General features: G+C 36.8%; 1 protein-coding gene across 3 annotated transcripts in view; it reads left to right on the top strand.

Annotated features, from left to right (window-relative positions):
* The window catches only part of DOCK1 (dedicator of cytokinesis 1), a 510,685-nt gene that overhangs the window by 359,354 nt on the left and 127,811 nt on the right, over positions 1–23,520 (top strand). For all 3 annotated transcript variants that reach the window (XM_032224957.1, XM_032224956.1, XM_032224955.1), the window contains exons 32-33: positions 6,253–6,311; positions 19,026–19,174. In XM_032224957.1, coding sequence (XP_032080848.1) covers positions 6,253–6,311; positions 19,026–19,174 — 208 coding nt within the window. The remainder of the gene's footprint in view (positions 1–6,252; positions 6,312–19,025; positions 19,175–23,520) is intronic.

The following is a 23,520-nucleotide window of genomic DNA, read 5'->3' as shown; positions in this document are numbered from 1 at the left end:
AAACCCACCACTGGAGTAAAAGGTAAATATATAATTTTGAAAATTACATACTATTTTAAAATTAACAAGTCTTATGATTAGCATACTTAGATAGATTAAAAATACAATACTCTTCTGGATAAGAGACACTGTTACAAATAAACTCTTACTACTTTTCTCATTAACCTACCTGAACCTAGAATATAGCAGGACATTCAGAGTACTTATCCTTGTATCCAGTACCTGTTTTATTTAGAGAACTCTCCTAGGCATTCAATCACAGATGTTAACCTTCATTTCCTGCCAGTTGCTAAGATGACAGCTTCAGGGAGTTGATGCTCAGCTGTCAGTATGCTGTTTTTCCTTCATTATTTTTTTTCTAAACATAGGAAATTTCCTCAGTATATTTTACCACATATCTTTAATCAAAATTTTACTAAGTAACAAGCGAGTAAAGTAAACACACAGAACAGTGGTGGGTTTCAAAAATTGTTCGAACCTACTCTGTGGGTGTGGCCTCCTTTGTGGGAGTGGCTTGCCACCCATGTGACCAGATATGAAGATTCCGACGACATTTGTCAGAACCACCTTAAATTACCTCACATACAGCACTGGCATGCATAAGAATATGATGTAAACTTGTTTTTTAAAAGGCATCTTTGGTTTGCGTTAAAACAACTTCAACACACGCAATGTTCTGATTGCACCACAAACGCAGTAGTCATCCTTACCTTTCACAGAGGCACTGAGGTTTATAAATAGGAGCATGATAGTGTAGAATAATCATATCCAAGGACCAGTGGTGGGTTTCAAAAAAATTTTGGAACCGCTTCTGTAGGTGTGTCCTGCTTTCCGGGTCCACTGGTGGAACCTCTTCTAACCGGTTCGGTAGATTTGACGAACCGGTTCTACCGAATATGTGTGAACTGGTAGGAACCCACCTCTGACACAGAAGCTAAAAATTATTTCTGGTTTTGAATACAAGATGCATTCGATCCTTAATAATTTCTAAGAACACCATATAACGTATCGCTGTTTTTATTCAAAGTGGCAAATTCTAGTTGAATTGCTTACTGAATTAGAAATCAAGATGAAATGCACGGAAGTGCTGAGTAGGAGAACTCTAATCATGGTGGGATTTGACGGTGACATCCCTTCAAATTTCTGACCAGAGTCACTTGTCAATGATATGGGTGACATATAAATGTAATAAATGCTTAAATAAATAGAGTCAAGATCTTTTATCCTCTCAGGAAGTCAGGATCCTTTCTTCTAGATTGTCCAGTTCCAACACTAAACACCAATGCTTAAATTGACATATTCAATTATGAACAAGACATTATACAAACATGTATCTCTACAGTATGTTCGTATCTCTGATGAGGGCAAATTGGCATCACTATTATAAAAACGGTTACTGCTACAAGCATATACTTATATGCTACAAGCTGTTTGCTATCTGCAAATTCATAAACATCTCTTTATTTAACAATTTTGGTGCTCTATAAGTGACAGAATTATTGTTTGGATCCAAAAACCAGTCAGTTAGTCAGTCTGTCTGTCTATCTATCTATCATCTATCTAATCTATCTAATCTCATTTCAGCTTTATTTCCAATAATTCAGTGAAGCAGATATCTCCTCCTATTTTTCCAATTCTGAGAGGATGTAGGATTGCGAGAGCTGGACTGAAAGAATGGATTAAACATGGATAAAATCTACGAAGAGAAGAGGAACAGAGAGAGGAAGGGAAACAATATGCAATTTCCAATAATATGCAACACAGTATGAATATAGATCTGGCTATATCGAAGATCTTTGCATTCACAAAATCCTACTGGAAATGGAATTGTCTCTGTGGACATTCCCTTCCTGGAGGTGAGGTAGGCTCCCACTCTACAACTTTGCTTGGGGTGCAAGGAGAAGCACGCAACCATAGAGTAGGTTATTGCCCTAAAAGCTCTGCCATCACCTTTTAATTCATTTTTAACATCACTTGATTCTTTTAAAATTTTATACAATTTTTCAATGGTTTAACTATTTATTTGTACATCACCTAAAGTGCAAACGTGATGGACAGGAACAATTTAAAAATTTGATAAATAAAAATGCTTAAATTGACATATTCAGCCACCTTATAATCATAGGCTAATATACATTGCTATATCTGTTTTTTACTGGTAGAGCATTAATTGCTATATTTTCTTCCTGTTATTGTAATTTCTTAATTTAGGCCTTATTCTTCTAACAAGATCTAAGTGTTCATTAAAAATAAAAATCCCTGAACTAGTGTTCTTAATATAATATAAATATGCCAGTTACAGCAGCTGACCTTACATGATTAGTATTATAGCAAAACTAGCATCTCTGTATCAAGGGCCTCAAAGTACCCCAGTTGGTTGCTTCCAATTTCTTTCTCTCTGCCTAGAGACTTACAATAAGGAAGTCCGTGTTTCATCATTGTGCCACGGAGTCCAACAAATTTGGCTCTTGAATGCACTTCCAGTCTTCTCTGTTGCTATGCGCTGTCCTCTCTGTTGCCATGTCTGGATTTCTTACGATGACTTTTTCAAACAGAATGATTCCTACTGCCCTGACTTTCCCAGCCAATTGGGAACAGTTGGCAGGTGTGTTTATGTGTGCATAAAAATAAAAGCAGGCCCATAAATTACAGTACTCTACAGCAAGGAGAACATGCACAGAAAGTGCTTGTAGCTGAGAAAATACGGCTAGATTCAGTTTGAAAATTAAAATGCTTTTCTTGTCCTGGTTTAGTTCTGATTGAGGTTGCTTCCTATGTTTCTGGTTCAAGTTCAGGGTCATGATCCATGTATTTGACCTGAATTAGTTTAAGTCAAGCTCATACCATAAAATGCAAATTATCTAGATTGCAGTGTTGACTTCCAAAATCAAACAGAACAAATTATTTGGTTTAATTTGAATTGTTTATAGCATCCTAATTACCTTCTTCAAATTGTTGCATTTGGATTATATAAACTTCCACACAGATTTTTTAAAAAAATAAACATTTCTAGTACAATAGAGGAATTAAGGAAGACCGGGATAATGAGGCGGCACACAATTCCTAAATAAATAAATAAGTGGTTATTTGTTTGAAAGTGATAAACGAGTGATTATTTGATAAATAATTGGGTATTTGCAAGTGATGATAGTGGCAACTAAGAATAAAAAGGTATTAAAAGGAGATATTTAAAGCAATGAATTAAGAAAGTTAATTGTATGGAAATCAATTAAAGCCTGTGATTAAAGCAAAATTTATATATGCTTATGGATAAAATACCTATACTATATCATTGTGATTTAAATAATCACTATATTCAATATCAAATGATCTTATTGAGCTAAACTTAAAATTCAAAGTTTTATTTTGATTTTTTTTCTCTTCTAAGCATAAAAAGACAAGGTGTTTTATAGGAAATGTTTTAGATTATGTTTGTATAAAATATGAGTTTTAACATTATTAATCTTTATAATATCAATTTTAGTGTAGAAATAAATACTTGAAACATAAAATCAAAGTTATTAAAATCCAAATGAGGAATTTTATTAGCTCTAATTGAAAAGTAGTTCTATATTTTTTCTCCTATAAGAGATTGACATATTTCACACAGAACACTGTCTATCATCTGTCTGTCTGTCTGTCTGTCTGTCTGTCTGTCTGTCTGTCTGTCTGTCTCTCTCTCTCTCTCTCTCTCTCTCTCTCTCTCTCTCTCTATCTATCTATCTATCTATCTATCTATCTAATCTGTCTACCTATTGGCTTGGTGGCCTACTGATGAAGATATTCACATCCCACTCAGAAGGTTGAGAGTTCAATCCTAGACAGGGGCAGATATTTCTCTCCTAGGACACAAAAAATATTTGCTGTGAACTCCATGTGGCATCAGGAAGGCCAATAAACATAGAACTCCAGCCAGTCATCCAACTCTAGCCTGAATTAAGGGAGTACAAGGTTGTAAAAAAGGAGATTTTAAAAATTTATTTATCAACATTTCTGATCTGCCTTCCTTCCTCAAATAGGGGCTCCGGGGAGTATCCCTTTTGAACCACCATGCCATAAGTAAAATGGTTACTAACTGTTCTGACCCCCCCCCTCCGTCCAGGAATGAAAGCCGAGACAAATGTAAATGAGAATGTTTTTTAATCAGTCCAGACTCTAGTTGGCTGAAAGCCAAATAAACAAAGAGATAAGCACTTTGGCAGCAAGTCCTACAAACCTTGGCAGCAATGCAAACAAACTCTGGCAGCAATCCAGCCTGCCAAGTTTGTTTCTCGTTAGTCCCTAACGTTGACTTCTGCAAGAAGGGCATGGCACAAGCAGTCTCTTTTATAGTCTGGAGAGGAGTTTAATGAGCATCAGCTGAGCGTAATTACCTCCTGTAATTATGTAGTTTTTCCTGACGCCGAGTAGCCCTTCGACGGCGTGCATCCCGGAACAACTCACTGGTGGTTTCTGGATCACTCTCTCTTGTCTCCTCCCCACAGAGGGTTTCTGCAATTTATAAATACCATGATATCTTATGATAGACTATTTTCATTCTGAATTTTGAGCTCAGGAAATTAAATTAAATGTCCCTAAATTAATGAAAAAAGGCACTTTTGACAATGTTATGATTTACCTGTTGTTTTTCATCAGTATTTTTACTAATGATCTCACTACCATATTTACAATATTATTTCCCCGGAAGAATAGATATCTTCTAGGAGACATCAACTTTTCATTTTCTAGTGATTCCCAAAACATTCTAAAAAACATCGTGCAATTTTTCAAACCTTACTCGTTACTGTTACTCATCTGAAACTTGAGATCTATATTTTGAAACTGTTTGTCCCAAATTATTTTTTTACATGTTCAAATGTCATTTTCCCAACAAACCAGGTTTAGTTGTTTTACACCAGTGTTTGGGCAATGTTCCAAACTAGATCCCAGATTCTCAAACTAGCCATTACAAACTGCTCCCTTACCCACAGGCTATGCCCATATTGTCCCTTCGGCATAATTACACGTAGTTTAAGAACTAATGCTCTAGTTGTCATCTGTATAGCAATAGCAATAGCAGTTAGACTTATATACCGCTTCATAGGGCTTTCAGCCCTCTCTGGGTCCTCATTTCACCCACCTCGGAAGGATGGAAGGCTGAGTCAACCTTGAGCCGGTGAGATTTGAACTGCTGAACTGCAGATAGCAGTCAGCTGAAGAGGCCTGCAGTGCTGCACCCTAACCACTGCGCCACCTCGGCTCATATTGAACTTGCTGTGTTCAGGGTTCACCTAAATCTAATTTCCCTTTCATATAAATTATAGTCCTGGAGGTTCATATAATTTTGCCCTATGGAAATATGTAACTTTCCTTACTAAATAATTGAGCAACTATATTTTTACTTATCTGTTTAATTGGGTTCTCTTTATCTGATTTTAAGACTTGGGGAGAGAATTTACCAGATTTTAGATTATATGTATGCAGAAATATTGTACTTTCAAAAAGGCTTACAAACTTTTAAGTGCCATTGTATATCCATCTTTTTTCTAAAAAATGCAACATCTAATAAAATGATATTCTATTTTTGTTTATTTTCTGATAGCTTTCCAGACACCACACTGTACATTTTAATGTTACTATTTCAGCAGGTGTCATGATTGTTTTGAAAAAATACTTTATAATTAATGTGATTGAATGTTCTTGATTCCTGCTATTTATCATTTGTCATTTTCTACATTCCATATGTGCTAAAATAAGCTAAACATAAAATATTCCTAAGGGTACCGAATTTGTTTTATTCTGATATCGGAAACTGAGAAATGAAAAATACTTTCATTAATCTACACTGCCACCTTAGATTCACAAGGGATAGTTAAGCAATATGCTAGTAAAAATCCCACAGGTGAAATGTTTACAGAAAAAAATAATACCCACTGGAATTCTTTTTCCCTTTAAGAAAAGTTGTGAAATACAGATGTTAAAGTAGAAGCTAGGATGCATGAATTTAGAATTGTTTTTATTTATTATTTAAATCATTTTCTTTCTTATGAATGTCAATGTATTGTTTGCTTACATTTTTCCTGTTGTTAACAATGGAAATATTACTTAACATATTGAAAAAGCTGCCATTATTCAAAGTTATAAAATGAAATGTAGATCTAAATGCTCCTTGTTTTGATGGGGACTTAGCCCCTATCAAAACTATTAAAAGTATTAAAGAATTTCAATTAAAAGTATTAAAATAATTTTAATAAAAATTTGCACTTTCTCTAGGTATGGTGATATGAGAAGACAAATTGGTTTTGAGATTCGGGATATGTGGTATAATCTGGGTAAGAATCCCAATATTTGATCTTTAGGTATACTGCATGTGTGAATTTATGCCTGATTGGTAAAATTTGTGGACATATAATTATATATTTATTTCTGTATCACTCTGTAATGATGTAGTTGGCATATAGTAAATATACATACAAAATGCTTTTTATTGTTATGGCTTGTGCGGCAAAGCCATTGACAGACATTTTTGAGGTGACATATTAGTTAATGGGTATAAACTAACTAATTTCAGGAATTACCTTTCCTGAAATTTATTCATTAGTATATAGGATGAACAGGTGTTTTTGAAAGTAGGAGATTGGCTTTGTTTTTAAGTATTTGAAATATATAACTGGTTTTTTTTATTTACTGCAACTTTGTTGCTTCAAGTTCATTGGTATCTTTACGTCTAGTGCAGGTGCGTCAAACTGGATTTCTTTGAGGGCCAGATCAGCTTTGTAGTTGTCCTCCACGGGCTGGCAGGATGAGATGGGACAGATGCCTCCTGCAGCACTCTGCTGGCCAAAACAGGGGGGGGCTGTACGTGGCTCCCACGCACTGTTTTTGCCCTCCATGGCCTCCTGTAGCACTCTGCTAGCTAAAAACAGCCACCTACGGCCCATTTTCAGCCAGCAGAGGCAACATGGGCCGGTCTTTTGCTATTTCCAGGTCGCCCCCACAGATCAGATTTAAGCACCCCGCAGACCAGATCCGGCTTGCGGGCCTTGAGTTTGCGGCTTGCGGGCCTTGAGGCCCTGGTCTAGTGAATGACCATACCACTTATAAATATTATAGAAAGCACATAGCACTTTAAGGAAACAATATTTAAATTGCTTTATAGATTTTGGTGAAAAGGCTAATACATTTTTCTTATAATGTTCTTTATTTTTTTTAACTCACTACCTGGAATATACTTTTTTTATATAACTGAATGTATCTCTAGAACAACAACAAATCTTGTACAGAAGTAGGCAACATGGTTTCTTGTAGATAGTTTGAAATACAGCTCCTATCAGCCAGAGTAGTATAGATTGTGGAATTTGTAGCCCAAAATACATGGAGAACTATCTGGCCCCTGGACATTCCTCTCTTATCATTTAAGAGGATGTCCCCCTTGGAGGCTTCACACACAACTGTTAATACACTGAAAAAGTTTCCACTTTAACTAGCTGAGAGATAAATGGAACTCTAAAAGTGAAAGTTGTCCAGGTTCAGATTTTTGTAACTTCAGTTTATTCTCTTCAATAAATCTTATTAAACCCATAGAGAGCCTTTTTTTCCCTGTTGAAATGGTCTGCCAAGAGATTGATAGTTTCTATAATTTAGGAAAATACTTTCTTTAATCTGATTGTGAATTCTGGACTACAGTTATATCTTATTAAATCTGCACATTTTTTGTACATTTGCTGTAATACATAGCATTGATACTTCTCCAGAAATGATTATTCATAACATATAATGCAGTGATCCATAGAAACATATGATTAAAGCTAAAATTGATCTATGGAGCAATTTTGAAATAGTAAAAGATGGGAAAAAAACCCACAATTCATTGTATTTTAATAAAATAGTTTATAATATATTTAAAATATTTAGTCATATTTTTTTGCACTTTTATTGTGGCCATTTTCTTACAATTTTTGCTTTATTAAGCAATAAAACATCAGATCAGGACAATTGCTTTCATCAGATGTCAGTGTAAATATTGTAGATTGAAGTATCTGAAAATCTCTAAAGATATTGTAAATGCAACTATTTGCTTTTTAAATTGACATTCACCTAAATGTTGGTTGAATCTTATCTATTATATTTTTAAAGTACCACAGTGTAAATGTGTTGAATTTAAAATGCCAATTTTATGAATAATTGTTAGCCAGTGTTGTAGAATGTTCAGTGTAATAAAGCAGTCGATATTCTAATATATCTCCTGATAATTGCATGTAATAAGAAAGAAAATTAATATAATAGTAATTCTATGTTAGAAATACAATTTGCTAGAACAGTTATGCGGTAAAGAAAATAACAGTAGACATTGCCCCTTCACAAATTTATTTTCTTTACCAGTGTGATAATAGATTGAATCAAGAATAAAGCAAAATTGAGTACATAGTATTAAACAATTGAAACAGCCTTATATGAACTCTGATCTTGAAACCATAAATTACAAATCACAAAACCTTTTAGATAATTTTCCTAGAAATCTACTGCAACTATTCCTATGCTGATGCTATTCGTTGTTTACCTTTTATCTAGATCAGGGGTACTCAACCTTTTTATACCTACCGCCCACTTTTTTAGTAAAATTTTCTAACCGCCCACCGGTTCCACAGTCATGGTGATTTATAAAGTAGGGAAGTAACTTTACTTTATAAAATTTACAAAGCAGAGTTACAGCAAACCCCTACCGCCCACCATGAAAGCTGGAATGCCCACTAGTGGGCGGTAGGGACCAGGTTGACTCCCACTGATCTAGATGATAAGTACATTGCTTAGAGTTAAATCTTTTGATTGTATAAATCGAACCTGTTCAGGAGATCAGGTTCACATAAGTAAACAATAAGAAACACACAAAAATATATATGGGGGAGGTTTGCGAATGTTCACAAATGAGGAAAAGTACAGTACATTGGAAAGAGGAAAGTGTGGGCGTGTCCTGAAGCAGATGAATGGACATGAAGCAGATTGTTCAATTATACATTCAGTCACTCTTATAAGATATTCCTAAATATCTTATAAGACAGTAAGATCCCACAGGGTGGGCCTCCTTCAGACGCCGTTAGCCAGACAATGTCGGCTGGTGGCTCCCCTGAAGAGAGCCTTCTCTGTGGCTGCTCCGACCCTTTGGAACGAACTACCCCCAGAAATCCGGACCTTACCCACTCTCATGGCCTTCAGAAAAGCTGTCAAGACCTGGCTTTTCCGGCAGGCCTGGGGCTGTTGACCTCATTGTTGAGGTCCAGCCCCGACTGAAACAAATGTATCTGTGTTGTTTTTAACGTCTATTTTTTTATTCTTATTTTCTTTTATTGCTTTTCTTTTTCCCCTCGTTGTAAGCCTCCCGGAGTCCTCCGGGATTGGGCGGCCTATAAATAAAATTAAACTCAAACTCAAACTAAAAAGCTGACAATTGATAGCTGCTTTTTTCTCTCTTCTTTTTGAAGAATGAAATACACCTTGGTTTTTTTGTTAGGTGTTAGATATACTTACTGTACATGATTTTAAAATAAAATATGATAGCCATCTTTAAGTTTGTTATATAACAGCTGTTATATAATTAATGAAATTTATGATGCGAACTTGAGAACAGTTTCGTTAAAGCTCTCAGCTAGAAATCAGGAGACCCTGAGTTCTTATCCTGCCTTAGACATGAAGCCAACTGGATAATTTTTGAGCCAGTCACTCTCCTCAACCCTAAGTAAAAGGCAAATGTACATTACTTCTCACAATTCTGCTATAAAAAAAAAAAAAAACTGCAGGGAGTTGTCCAAGCAGTCACCAGACTAATTGCCTCTTTGGAAAGTTCCCAAAGAGTTCAGGAATGCGGAAAAAGAAAATGGGGTTGAGATTAGGGAGGGAGGGAGGGAGGGAGGGAGGGAAGGAAGGAAGGAAGGAAGGAAGGAAGGAAGGAAGGAAGGAAGGAAGGAAGGATTAAAACACAACTTCCTTATAGTGCAAGTTATTAATTTATGGAACAACACGCTTTGAGTTCTCATTTGCCAGAGTTTTTAAAAAAGTCTAGTTGGTAAGCTGTCAGGATTTCCTGATTTGGATTGTATGAATTTATATTTGAGGTTTCATCCAATTATAAGCTTTTAGTTATTCAAAATGCTGAACCTCTCTAAGCTGCGCTGGAGGAATCTAAGCAGGAGTTCTATAATTGCTCTATGATTTACTTGAAGTGCAGAATACAGCAGGATTTTAATGTCATTCATTCCTTTTTAATTATATTATGTCAGTTAATACTGAATTTGGGATGTCTGGGGTTTCAGATGGCTTCTCTTCTCTGTAATAATTTCTCTTCGGTTTTGTTCAGGAACCTTCCTTTGGCAGAACAGTGCAGGGTTTTGTAAATGTCCTTCCGCTCACTTCAGCTTGGCATTTTTCAAAGGCAATCTCTCTAATTCATTGTAAGACTATTGCCCTTCACAAAGTTTATCTCCAGCATTACTTTTTATGAAGAACATGCCCTGTTTGAGTGCTGAAAGGTTAAATGAGCTCAGCTGCTATTGGTATTTTAAATTGGAATCAGATTATTTTTTTGTGATTTTGAACAATTGTTATTTGGATTCTTATTATTTTGGTTTTAATTCTTGTACAGCATCCACAGTCATTGTTATAAGACAAGCGGTAAAAGATATTGCATATGAAAAAACACGTACATACATGGCACAGTTTATGGATATTTTTATTTGCAAACATTAGCGGTTTCATTCATCACTGATTTAGCAATAGCAATAGCAGTTAGACTTATATACCGCTTCATAGGGCTTTCAGCCCTCTCTAAGCGGTTTACAGAGTCAGCATATCGCCCCACTGTCTGGGTCCTCATTTCACCCACCTCGGAAGGATGGAAGGCTGAGTCAACCTTGAGCCGGTGAGATTTGAACCGCCGAACTGCAACTAACAGTCAGCTGAAGTGGCTGGTGTACTGCACTCTACCCACTGCGCCACCTCGGCTCTTCTTTCAATAAGACCATATGAATTTGTGTTTCATGTTTTCTCTTTTTCTAGAGAGAGCATGACATTATTTCTGCACCCAGTCATCAAATGTCTGGTAACATCATCTGTAGGTCTATTATGCTCTCATGGGTTTGCAGCTTAATTTTGTATAGATTATTACTCTTCTTCAACCAGAACTTCAGTTTCCAAAGTGTTGACCTGACATACTATCAAGTTGATGATATTATATAAATCTATTTTTCAGACAAAGGCAGTATCGCTATTTTCAATAGTCACGGAAAGACAGTTGAATAATCCTAATAAAGTAATCGATGAAAGAGTAACATGAACTAATTATTGACATTTGAACTACAATTTCTCTGCCTTAAAACTGTCAAACTTATAATTAGTAAGTTGGAAAAAGACATTCTGGAAGAAATTTAAAATTCACAGCCACTATAAGTAATTGGATATTACTGCTGGTTGCAGAAGATTGACTGTTAAATTTGCTGCTGTGCCTGTCACTTTCTTTTTTAAGTGTGTAGGAGGAATGTGAATATAAAATTTGTTGTTTTTAGGCTGTGCCTGACTTCTGGGAATAGAGGAATAGTCTAGCATTGACTGTATATAATTCTTAGTGCAAATTATTGAATGGTGGTATCTATGTAGCCTTGAAGCTTAACAGTATATGTCATCTGAACATGTCCAAGATTAATAAGGTACAGTGTTATGAACAGACAATAGAGTACAGTAAAAGACAAGGAGGAGTTTATCTTACTGTCAAAATTGAATGACGGTGCCTAAGGACTATATATAAGAACTCTACTCCAACATGATTTTTTTTCAAGTCTTTTGGATTTTCTAGTCCCTCATAACTAAGGCCAATAGGCATATTTACAATGTGTATAGTTGTGTGTAGGTGTGATGGATTTATTTCTTTATCCACACTTTTCCTAACCATCTTTTTTTTTCTTCACAAGCAAAATACTTCAACACAAGTATCATTGAACACAATAATACAATAAAATAAAAGCAATGAAATGATTCGTTAAAAACTTAAAATATGTTTAAAATTATGTTTGGGAGTTGTCAGTAATCAGGTGGCACACATATTTAATAACCAAATAAAAAATAATTCTTATAACACATTGCACAACAGGACCAGACTACATCAAAATTAAGTTTTGTTTATCCCAAAGGTTCTTATAACTAAACAAAAAGACAAAATCTGTCAAGTCAACACTTGACCACTTTCCACTACTCCCACTAGATCAGTGGGATCATTAGATCAGCGAATGCTGGCTGGGGAATTCTGGGAGTTGAAGTCCAGACATCTTCAAGTTGCCACGGTTGAGAAACACTGCACTAGATAAACAGGCACTTATGGAGAAGATGAACCATCTAATGCTTAAACCAAGCAGGATGTTTTTTTTATGCCTTGCAGGTTACCAAGTAGGAAACTGGTAGTCAAGATATTTCAACATACTTGGGGAATAAAGCTAAAAAATGCTGATAATTCATTTTTATTTACATCAATATTTATAAGCAGCCTTCTCACAATATGTGACTCTGGCTGATATACAATAAAAAAAAGAAAAAAGAAAACAAATATCTAAAATAGAAAAACGAAAACAGATCCCATACCACATCAATACAAGACTATTTCTTTATCTACTAATTCATTTATTGCTGCTATCTACCATTTTTGCTCAATGCACAGGAAAAGAATCAATCCTTGAATTGCACCCAGAAGCTTCCTGGGAGCCAGTGTAGCTGCAAAGTAGTGATGTTACCTGGGTACCAGTGGTGGGTTTCAAAAATTGTTCGAACCTACTCTGTGGGTGTGGCCTCCTTTGTGGGAGTGGCTTGCCACCCATGTGACCGGATGGGAGTGGCTTACCGCCCATGTGACTGGATATGAAGATCTTGTCAGAACCACCTTAAATTACCTCACACACAGCACTGGCATGCATAAGAATATGATGTAAACTTGTTTTTGAAAAGGCATCTTTGGTTTGCGTTAAAACAACTTCAACACACGCAATGTTCTGATTGCACCACAAACGCAGTAGTCATCCTTACCTTTCACAGAGGCACTGAGTTTTATAAATATGAGCATGATAGTGTAGAATAATCATATCCAAGGGCCAATGGTGGGTTTCAAAAATTTTTGGAACCTCTTCTGTGGGTGTGGCCTGCTTTCCGGGTCCACTGGTGGAACCTCTTCTAACCGGTTCGGTAGATTTGATGAACCGGTTCTACCGAATAGCTGTGAACTGGTAGGAACCCACCTTTTCTGGGTGCCCTGAGGCATATCCTGGACCAGCTGCAGTTTTTAGGTGGTCTTCAAAAACAGCCCCATGTAGAATGTATTGCAAAACTCCAAGCAGGAGATGACTAAGGCATGAGTAAGGGTGACAGGTGGTCTAGTAAATAAATCAAAGTACTTAGGGCCATTCCTGTTTAAGTCCACAGGCTTTCAAAAGCTATCTTTCATTCTGCACATCAGACTGGAAATAACCATATCCCAGTAAACATCAAAGTCTTTAGAGTCAAGGTCATTCAATGCCTCTTATATGGAGGATAGATTTGCTACTCTCATTACTTAAATCCTATTACTGGTCTAACCCTTTGTAGACTCATGTAATTATGTCTGCTAAAATTCTTGATTAAGTTAGCGCCTCTCGGATAATACCTAGGTCTCCATGGTGTTGCAACCACATACCCACATTTTAAAAAAGAGATCTTGGCCAATCTATTTTTTTTTTTTTCTACTATTTTATCTCCCTCCACTATTTACTATTTTGACTCTTACCCAGGAAGAACCTGGTAAAATTGGAAACATTTGTACTTTGACACTGAAGTTCAGTTGGATTTTTTTTTTTTTACAAAATTCCTGTTTGATATGCTGTGAGTCTATTTGGAAGACAATTCTCTCATGCAAAATACTTAGCCAAGCATTCTTAGTTCATCTCATCGGAGAGCCTTCACTTTTGCCCAAACATTTGCCCAACTTTTGCCTTTGTCTGTTTTAGAAAATTTCAGATTGGTCCAGTCCATTTTGCTCATGGTAGAAATCAAGTGTGGGTTTCTCCCGGTTCGCACCGGTACGCCAGGACCGGTTCGTGAAATTTAGGAAGGAAGGAAGGAAGGAAGGGGGAGAGATACACACAGGAAAGGAAGAGATACACACAAGGAAGGAAGGAAGGAAGGAAGGAAGGAAGGAAGGAAGGAAGGAAGGAATTGAGGGAGAGGGAGAAAAAAAGAGAGAGACAAAGATAGAAAGAGAAAGAAAAAGAAAGTGGGAGAGAGAAGAAAGAAAGAAAGAAAAAAAGAAAGAGGGGGAGAGAGACAAAAGGAAGGAAAGAAAGAGTTTGTGTGTGTGTGTGTGAGAGAGAGAGAGAGAGAGAATGAAAGAAAGAAAAAGAAAGAGAACTTATGATCACAGTTGAGCCCAAAATGTTGGTTACTAAGCAAGAGCATTGTTAAGTGAGTTTCACCATGTTTTCCAAGTTGGCCACACCCACCCGGTCACATGCCCACCAAGCCACACCCACCCGGTCACATGACCACCAAGCCACTCCCACAAAACAGGGCACACCTACAGAATAGGTTCTAAAAATTTTGAAACCCACCACTAGTAGAAATGAAAAGTTTCACAAAGCCTCTGGTTTGCCCCGGTACATCACATGGTACATTGAACAGATAATCATTTTCTGATTCATAATCATGCAAGATGGGACAAAAAGATTACATGTTTCCTCTTAGCTATGATATTATTTGTTAATTTCCTATTTTTCCCATGATTGTATTGAACTTATTATTTTTGTCTTTTACTATAAATAAATTTTAGTCAAAAACAATAGATCCCAAGAAAATACAGTAAGGATCATATATGTATATATATGATATGATTTCTATCACATTGGATTCCAAACTGTTCAGTTCTACAAAATGGGATTATGTATTCCCAATTATTCATATAGTGCAGAAATTTAACTGTTGTCAGCAAGATAAAAGATATCAGTATCAGAGCTTTGTTATAATGATTGAAAAATTACATTTCTATCTTTGGAATATATTTTAAGAAAATACATACAAGTGGAATCTTCAACCAAATGCTTGCAAGATTCTAATCATGCCATTCTCTTTCCCTTATTCCTTCTTTTCCCTGTTTACTCAAGATACCTTCTCTTATGAGTAAATAAAGCTTGATTAATTTTTGTTTGCTATTCAGAGTTTGCAGTAATGCTAAATATTGACTATACTGTTTGCCTGAGCATGTAATATCCATGTTTATAATATACATTTCTTTCAGCACCTTTCCAAGAATAAATCAGTTTGTCTCACTTCAAGAAATGTAAAACATATAAATATTCTACTAAAAATAAATTAAAATCCTGATCAGCATTGCACAAGATCATCTTGGGAAACCATTTGAAACAGACAGGCACTCCAAATAAAAGAGTAAAGACAACCAGAAACACAGTATTGATGTATAAGGTTCACCGACAAATGCGCGCTTGATGAAACCGTGCCGCCAAAACCGCGGCGATAAAACCGCGAGTTCAAAATCGCACTGACAAATGAGCACAGAAGCGCGCCGACAACAGCGCACCAACAAACCTAACCCTAAACTTAACCCTGAACCTAAACCTAACCCTAACCCTTACCCTTACCCTAACCCTTACCTTAACCCTAATCGCGCTTCTGTCAGCGCTCTTTTGTTGGCGCACCTTTGTGGGCGCGCTGTCAACATAGCGGTTTTATCGCTGCGGTTTTGTCGGCGCGCTGTTGTCAGGCACGCATTTGTCAGGTCACGGATGTATAAAACTTGATTAGATTCTGATTAGAACTTGGGATAAAAGTAGCAAAACTTTAATAAATAAATAAATTTGGGAGCTGCCCAGAATTGTCTGAAGAGATGAATGTTTTAAATAAATGATGAATATATGTTCAAAGTCATTGTATTCAAAGGAAGGGACTTTGTAAAAAGACCATGGGTCAAATTTAGATTCCCAAAGGAATTTGGGAGGTAAATCAGATATGCGTTGTATTTACAGCTGAATCTCCTTCCTGGTTAGAACAATTTTTTCCTACAGTCCGAACATGATTGGTTTTTGCCATAATGTTTGAAGTGCAAAATATGGTGAGACTGTAAACTGATCATGTAAATAGCCTTCAGGAAGAAGGGAAAGATTTTAATACCCATTCTAATCTTTTCCAATTACCCTTTTCTGTTTCATTATTCATGATGTACCATTTTTGTACATTATATTAGCAATAGCACTTAGACCTATATACCGCTTCGTAGTGCTTTACAGCTCTATGAACCTCTCTAAGGGGATCATAGAGTCAGCATATTGCCCCTAACAATCTGGGTCCTCATTTTACTGCCTTGGAAGGATGGAAAGCTGAGTCAACCTTGAGCCGATGGGACTCGAACTGCTGAACAGCTGGCAGTCAGGAAAGAGCAGAATTAGCCTGCAATACTGCATTCTAACCACTGCGCCACCCTGACTCAGTCTTCATAGAAAGAGGGCCTTTCCTTCATTGATTCTCAGTTTGCTTCAATTAAATATTAAGAAAGGGTTAAGCTTAGGGCATGCCCAGAGACCCACACGTTTACTTGGACCTAAACACATTTTGAAATTGAATTTAATTATTTTTTATTCTCTATGGATATATCCATTGCAAACATACCCCACTTGTTCCTTGATGCACCAATTCCTTGGGATTGTGATTGCTTGTTTTTTGTCTCACTTTGCCTCTTTAATGAAAATAGAATATTTCAATTGTGGATTTTCCTTCTTAATTGAAACAAATAAGAAAGCTTCTGAAATCGTTTTAGATCAAGTACCTAAAGAGTGAAAAAGAGTAATATGAGGTTTAAATGAATCATCGCAGGAACATATTTCTTTAGCAGATTTACTTCAAACAACTCAATTTCTGTTCTCTTTGAAATTCCATTATTAAACATAAATCTTTGTGAAATAGAAGTAACTTCTTGGCATGGATAGTGGTCCTAACAAATAATGTGTTGACCTTATAATGTGTTTTCTATCAGAGTTCTTAGGTAGGGTGCAGGAGAATTGATTATAAGAATGAAGTTTCAGAAATAAATCCTTACAATTCTTTCATATTTTTAAAAGCACTTCCTAATTTACTTGACGGTTCCTCACTAAGGATGCTGAGATTGCTGGCTAGGTTGTTCAGTAAAATAAACATAAGACTTCTTTAAAGTGCCGTTAGAAATTCAGAGGTAAACTTTTCTGTATATTTTTAGAAAAATGTGCCATATTTAAAGCATTAAAGCAAATCGTGCCAATGTTAAAAGAAATCTATGTATGATAGTAGTACAGTGCTGAACCAAGAAAATTCTCTATTGTTGTGAACTGAAATAGCAATAGCACTTAGACTTATATCCCACTTCACAGTTCTTTACAGTCTTCTCTAAGCAGTTTACAGAGTCAGCATATTGCCCATAACAATCTGGGGCCTTATTTTATAGACCTTGGAAGGATGGAAGGCTGAGTCAACCTTGAGTTGGCCAGAATCGAACTCTTGGCATTCAGTAGAGTTAACCTGCAATACTGTATTCTAGCCACTGTGCCACCACAAAAAATAGAAATTCTTCCTAATACAAACATATACACCCACAAACCACACAAATTTCACGTAATGGAATATCTCTGAAACTTATTTCAACACTGGTAATGGAACAGAATTCTGTGATTAATATATTAATGTAAGAATGCATCAAAGTTCAATAATGTATCCAGTTCTTACATCTAATAGCAACACTGTTGTTGTCTCTGCCCCAGGATCTATACAGAATTAATAGAAATATCGGATCTGAAATAATACATTCCCTTTTTTTTTCTCTTTTTATGATAGATCATGTATGAAAGAGGAACAAAAGCTATTCTTCCAATGTATTCTCTCATTTTGTTCTGTGATCAAGAAATGTATCTTCTAAGGAAGTAAACATTAATTTTATTTTAATTTTTTTAACTATAAAAAGAATGGCCTAATCTAGTTGAGATTCATTTTTGCCTGGAAGTCCTGTTCTTTATAATCACGGGCTGAAGTTTTCATATATAACAAATGCAGCCTCTCTACATAGACTAGAATTGACCTATTTACTATGCTTGAAATAAGATGGTGATGATGATGATATTGTTGTTGTTGTTGTTATGTTAATCTTTGTTGAGATTCACAGCCTTTGGGGCTGGTTGGTAGCTCAACAGCTCGAGTCCTAACCAAGGACCTAAGAACTGTTATGGTAACTTCGGAGGGTATAAGCTGTTCCAAGGAGGGTGGTTTTTTGTAGAATCAGAATGTTCAAGTCTGATAAATTTAAAATTTCCAAATAGTGAGATAGCCCTTTAGGTATTGCTCCAAGGGCTCCAATTATAATTGGGACAACAAACGATTTCTTTTTCCACAGACACTCAACTTCAATTTGCAAATCCCGGTACTTTGTGATTTTTTCTTGCTGTTTATCTTCAATTCGCGCATCTCCAGGTATTGCAATGTCAATGAACCATACTTTTTTCTTTTCAACTATTGTTATGTCAGGTGTGTTGTGGGCCAAGTGCCTGTCAATTCTGAAGTCCCACAAGATCTTGACTTTCTCATTCTCTAAAACCTTCTGAACCTAATGTCCCCGTGGTTTTTGCTGTACTCAGATCCAAACTTTTGGCACAATTTCCAGTGAATGGTCTTAGCAACGCGGTCATGGCGTTGTAGGTAGTCAGTTTGTGAAATTTTGCTGCACCCACTGATCAAGTGGTCGACTGTCTCGTCTTTCTCATTACAGAGGCGACATTTGCTGTTGGTGGTAACATGTTGAATTTTTGCCTTCATGCTGTTTGTGGCTAAGGCTTGTTCTTGAGCTGCCAAAATAAAGCCTTCTGTTTCTTTTTTCAGTGCTCCTGATCTTAACCAGTTCCAAGTTAACTTTTGGTCAGCTTTGCCTTCAATACTTTTCAAGTATTGGCTATGCATAGCTTTGTTTTTTCTAATTTTCAGCTCGCTTCTAATTATTATTATTATTTTCCCAACAGGTCAGCATAAAATCAAGTTCATTCCTGAGATGGTGGGGCCCATGTTAGAAATGACTTTGATTCCCGAAACTGAGCTGAGAAAAGCTACGATTCCCATTTTCTTTGATATGATGCAGTGTGAGTTTCATTCTACCAGAAGTTTTCAGATGGTAAGAGCTGTTTTCTTAACAAAATGTGTTTTGCTTTAATCAAGGTGAATGTGAAAAACATGTTTAATATCACCTGTTTAAAATAGGTCTGCACAGTTTGTAAATCCACAGTTGGACCTGCCAAGCTCAATTTTGCTATGAAGTTTTTTTTCTACAGGTTTTTTTTAGGGAGACAGATAATATCACTGCCTCCCAATCCATGAATGTCATGAGATTCAAGGGGTAATTGTTACTTCTGGGCAAGCCTGCTTTGATTGAGGACTTTCAGACTCAGCTTTGAGCTTCTTCTGTTTTCCCAACTAGGAAAACAGCACTTGGAACACCTGAAATCATGGCTTATAGTGATTCAATTTCTGTATTCATGTGTTTGTATGTATGTATCAGAGGTGGGTTCATACCAGTTCGCACTTATTCGGTAGAACCGGTTTGTCAAATCTACCGAACCGGTTAGAAGAGGTTCCACCAGTGGACCCGGAAAGCAGGCCACACCTACAGAAGAGGTTCCAAATTTTTTTGAAACCCACCACTGGTCCTTGGATATGATTATTCTGCACTATCATGCTCATATTTATAAAACTCAGTGCCTCTGTGAAAGGTAAGGATGACTACTGCGTTTGTGGGGCAATCAGAACATTGCGTGTGTTGAAGTTCTTTTAACGCAAACCAAAGATGCCTTTTAAAAAACAAGTTTACATCCTATTCTTATGCAGGCCAGTGCTGTGTGTGAGGTAATTTAAGGTGGTTCTGACAAGTGTTGTCAGCATCTTCATATCCGGTGGGCATATCCGGCAAGTCACTCCCATCCGGTCACATGGGTGGCAAGCCACTCCCACAAAGGAGGCCACACCCACAGAGTAGGTTCGAACAATTTTTGAAACTCACCACTGGTATGTATGCATATGGGATGTGTAGGAATGAATAGTCACTTTGAAGTAAATCCCTCAAAATGACTGTTTCTGAAAGGGACAGAGTGTTTAAAAGGTTAAAGGAGCTCTCTGGAAGCCAGGACTGATTAGTGAGATTTGTTTGGATTCAACTTTCATGCTGGAGACTTTTCCACATTTGGTGTATCTCTACCATAATTCTGCTAAAGTGCTAATGCAAAAACTTGGATGTTATTAACTTCCTACCATCTGTTTGCTTAGGATAATCTTCCACTCTATGTTGACATCATTTTGATGACATTGAGTATTTTAGGCAGAAGGGAAGCCTTTGGGCAATGTAGGCTTTCATATAAGCGTGAAGCCTGTATTATCACCACTTTAGATCATTTGGAAACGATCATGACTTTCCTACTTTAACATTTTCATTCAATGCACGTATATCTCTCCAGTCATGTAAGCGGGGAGACAAACTGTATCATCTGAAATGTTTATGAGCTGGATGTTTTGGACAAAAAAATGAATGAGCATATAGACCGAATAGAAAGTATTCACTTTTGACAATTTTGTTGTGCTGCAGCAGAGGTGGGTTCCTACCAGTTCGCACCAGTTCGGTAGAACCAGTTCGTCAAATCTACCGAACCGGTTACAAGAGGTTTCACCAGAAAGCAGGCCACACCTACAGAAGAGGTTCCAAAAATTTTTGAAACCCACCACACACACACACACACACACAGACTCACACAGAGAGAGAAAGAGAAAGAAAGGAATAAATAAATAAATAAATAAATAAATAAGAAAAAGTGAGAGAGAGATGAAAGAAAGAAAGGAAAAAGGGACAGAGGGACAAAAGGAAGGAAAGAGAGAGAGAGACAGAGAGAGAGAGAGAGAGAGAGAGAACACATGGCCGGCAAGCCACTCCCATCTGGTCACATGGGCGGCAAGCCACTCCCGCAAAGGAGGCCTCACCCGCAGAGTAGGTTCGAAATTTTTTCGAAAATCACCACTGTGCTGCAGCCTGATTCTACAGTTGTTGAAATTCATTTTTTACTCATTAATCTACATTCTGTACTCCATAAGGACAAAATAAAAATAGAATTTTAGAAATGTCTGTAAATTTATTAAATAGAAAAAAACTGAAATATTGCATTGGCATAAGTATTCAGACCCTTTGCAACATCACATGCAATTTAGCTCTAGTGCTTTCCATTTCTCTTGATCATTACTGACATGTTTCTATACCTTGAATGGAGTGACCTATGGTAAATTAAATTGATTGGACAAGATTTGGAAAGGCACACGCCTCTCTATACAAGGCACCTCAGCTGACAATGTGTACTGTAGCAGAGCAAAAGCCATGAGGTCAACGAAATTGCTTGCAGAGCTCAGAGACAGGATTGTTGCAAGGCACAGATCTGGGGAAGGCTACAATAAAATTTCTGCTGCACTGAAGGTTCCTAAGAGCACAGTGGACACCATGATGACACCTTCTCAAATGGAAGACATTTGGTACAACCAGGACTCTTCCAAGAGCTGGTCACCCGATCAAACTGATCAATCGGGGGAGAAGTGCCTTAGACAATGAAGTGACCAAAAACCTGATGGTCTCTCTGATTGAGCTCTAGAGATCCTGTATGCAGATGGGACAACCATCACTGCAGCCATTAGCCAATCTGGGCTTTATGGAAGCCTCTTCTCAATGCAAAACACATGAAAGCCCACAGAGTTTGTTCTTCACAGTCTGTGAGTCCTTCAGGTGCTTTTCTGCAAACTCCAAGTGGGTTTTCATGTGTTTTGCACTGAGAAGACTTCCATCCAGCTAGTCTTGTCAATCTGTTTATTAATATTATCTAATATACAATATATACTTGAACTTAAACATAAGATGTGTCTTATTTCTACATGCCTATAAAATAAGAGAGAAACATCACAAATAAATGTAAAATAAACAAATGGATACTACATATGACTGCTAATGCAAACCTACTGATGCAAATGAAGAACCTGTGGCTTAAGTTCTATTATACAAAGCAGGTAATTGAGTTGAAGCTGCCAGCGATAACAGAGGATATTTTTATTCATTTTTAAAGGTTGACGTTAAATTATAATATCAACAAGGCAGCATTTTCTGACATAGTTGTCAGTGGGTGGTTTAACTTCTATTTTTACTAAAATTTTAAAATTAATAATTGTCACTTGTGCTGTATAAAACAGAAAGCTGAACAAAACATTTAGAAGCCTTAAAGAAATATGGTACAGGCCTGGCCAGCCAATTTAGAGATAAATAATTGTAACTGAATTCAATTAGGTTTGGTGGTGGTGATTTTCAAGCTCATAAATGGAAAGGCTACAGGACATCAAATTTGATATTTCTCTCAGTGATCCATAAAGATATTACATTATCCCAAAGGATCAATGCCCAGATAATTCTCAAAGTAATCTAGTATTTTGGAGGCAAAGCCATGTGTGAGCTTTTTTTTTTGAAATCTTGCCAAATTCCAGCTGCAATAAATTGTTAGCTACATAAACAGGGCATAGATAAAAGAGACCCAAGAACTGAACAATTTCTCGAAGAGCCACTATACAACATTTGGAGGCCTACACACTACGATATGGAACAAGTACTTATGACTGCTTTATATATCCTAATTGCTTCCATGATATGTTTATTATGATAAACATAGGTTTGTTAGGATTGTGAGTAGCAAATTGTAAAGTGGGATTCACAAATGATCCTCACCAGAAGGTAGTTCTTGTTTGTCTTTTTAAGATGTTGATGCAGAAAAAGAGACGCTGGGATATTTGACTGACTTAGTTTAAATAATTCTGGTGACTTCCATTTTCCAAGGGTAATTTGGGTATTTTAGAGAATAAAATTACTTTTGTGTTATCAGGATTGGTGATGAGGCTTTTATCTCCACCAAAAAGCAAGATTTCTGAGGCACTTTTTTCTGGCTCATTAAAATATAGGTGAAATGGCTGAGTCATCTGCATACAATAAAATGATTCTACCAATCAAAATGTAGAGGAAAAATCTGATCTTGAGAGGTCTTGCACCAGTGGTGGGTTTCAAATATTGTTTGAACCTACTCTGTGGGTGTGGCCTCCTTTGTGGGAGTGGCTTGCCGGCCAGGTGACCTGGTGGGAGTGGCTTGCTGCCCAGGTGACTGGATGGGAGTGGCTTGCCGCCCATGTGACCTGTTATGAAGATGCCGACGACACTTGTCAGAACCACCTTAAATTACCTCACACACAGCACTGGAATGCATAAGAATAGGATGTAAACTTGTTTTTTAAAAGGCATCTTTGGTTTGCGTTAAAACAACTTCAACACACGCAATGTTCTGATTGCACCACAAACGCAGTAGTCATCCTTACCTTTCACAGAGGCACTGAGTTTTATAAATATGAGCATGATAGTGTAGAATAATCATATCCAGGGACCAGTGGTGGTTTTCAAAAAAT

Source organism: Thamnophis elegans, chromosome 10, assembly GCF_009769535.1.
Source record: "Thamnophis elegans isolate rThaEle1 chromosome 10, rThaEle1.pri, whole genome shotgun sequence".
NCBI lineage: Eukaryota > Metazoa > Chordata > Lepidosauria > Squamata > Colubridae > Thamnophis > Thamnophis elegans.
Note: the sequence above shows the minus strand (reverse complement) of the source record. Positions and strands in the feature narration are given on the sequence as shown.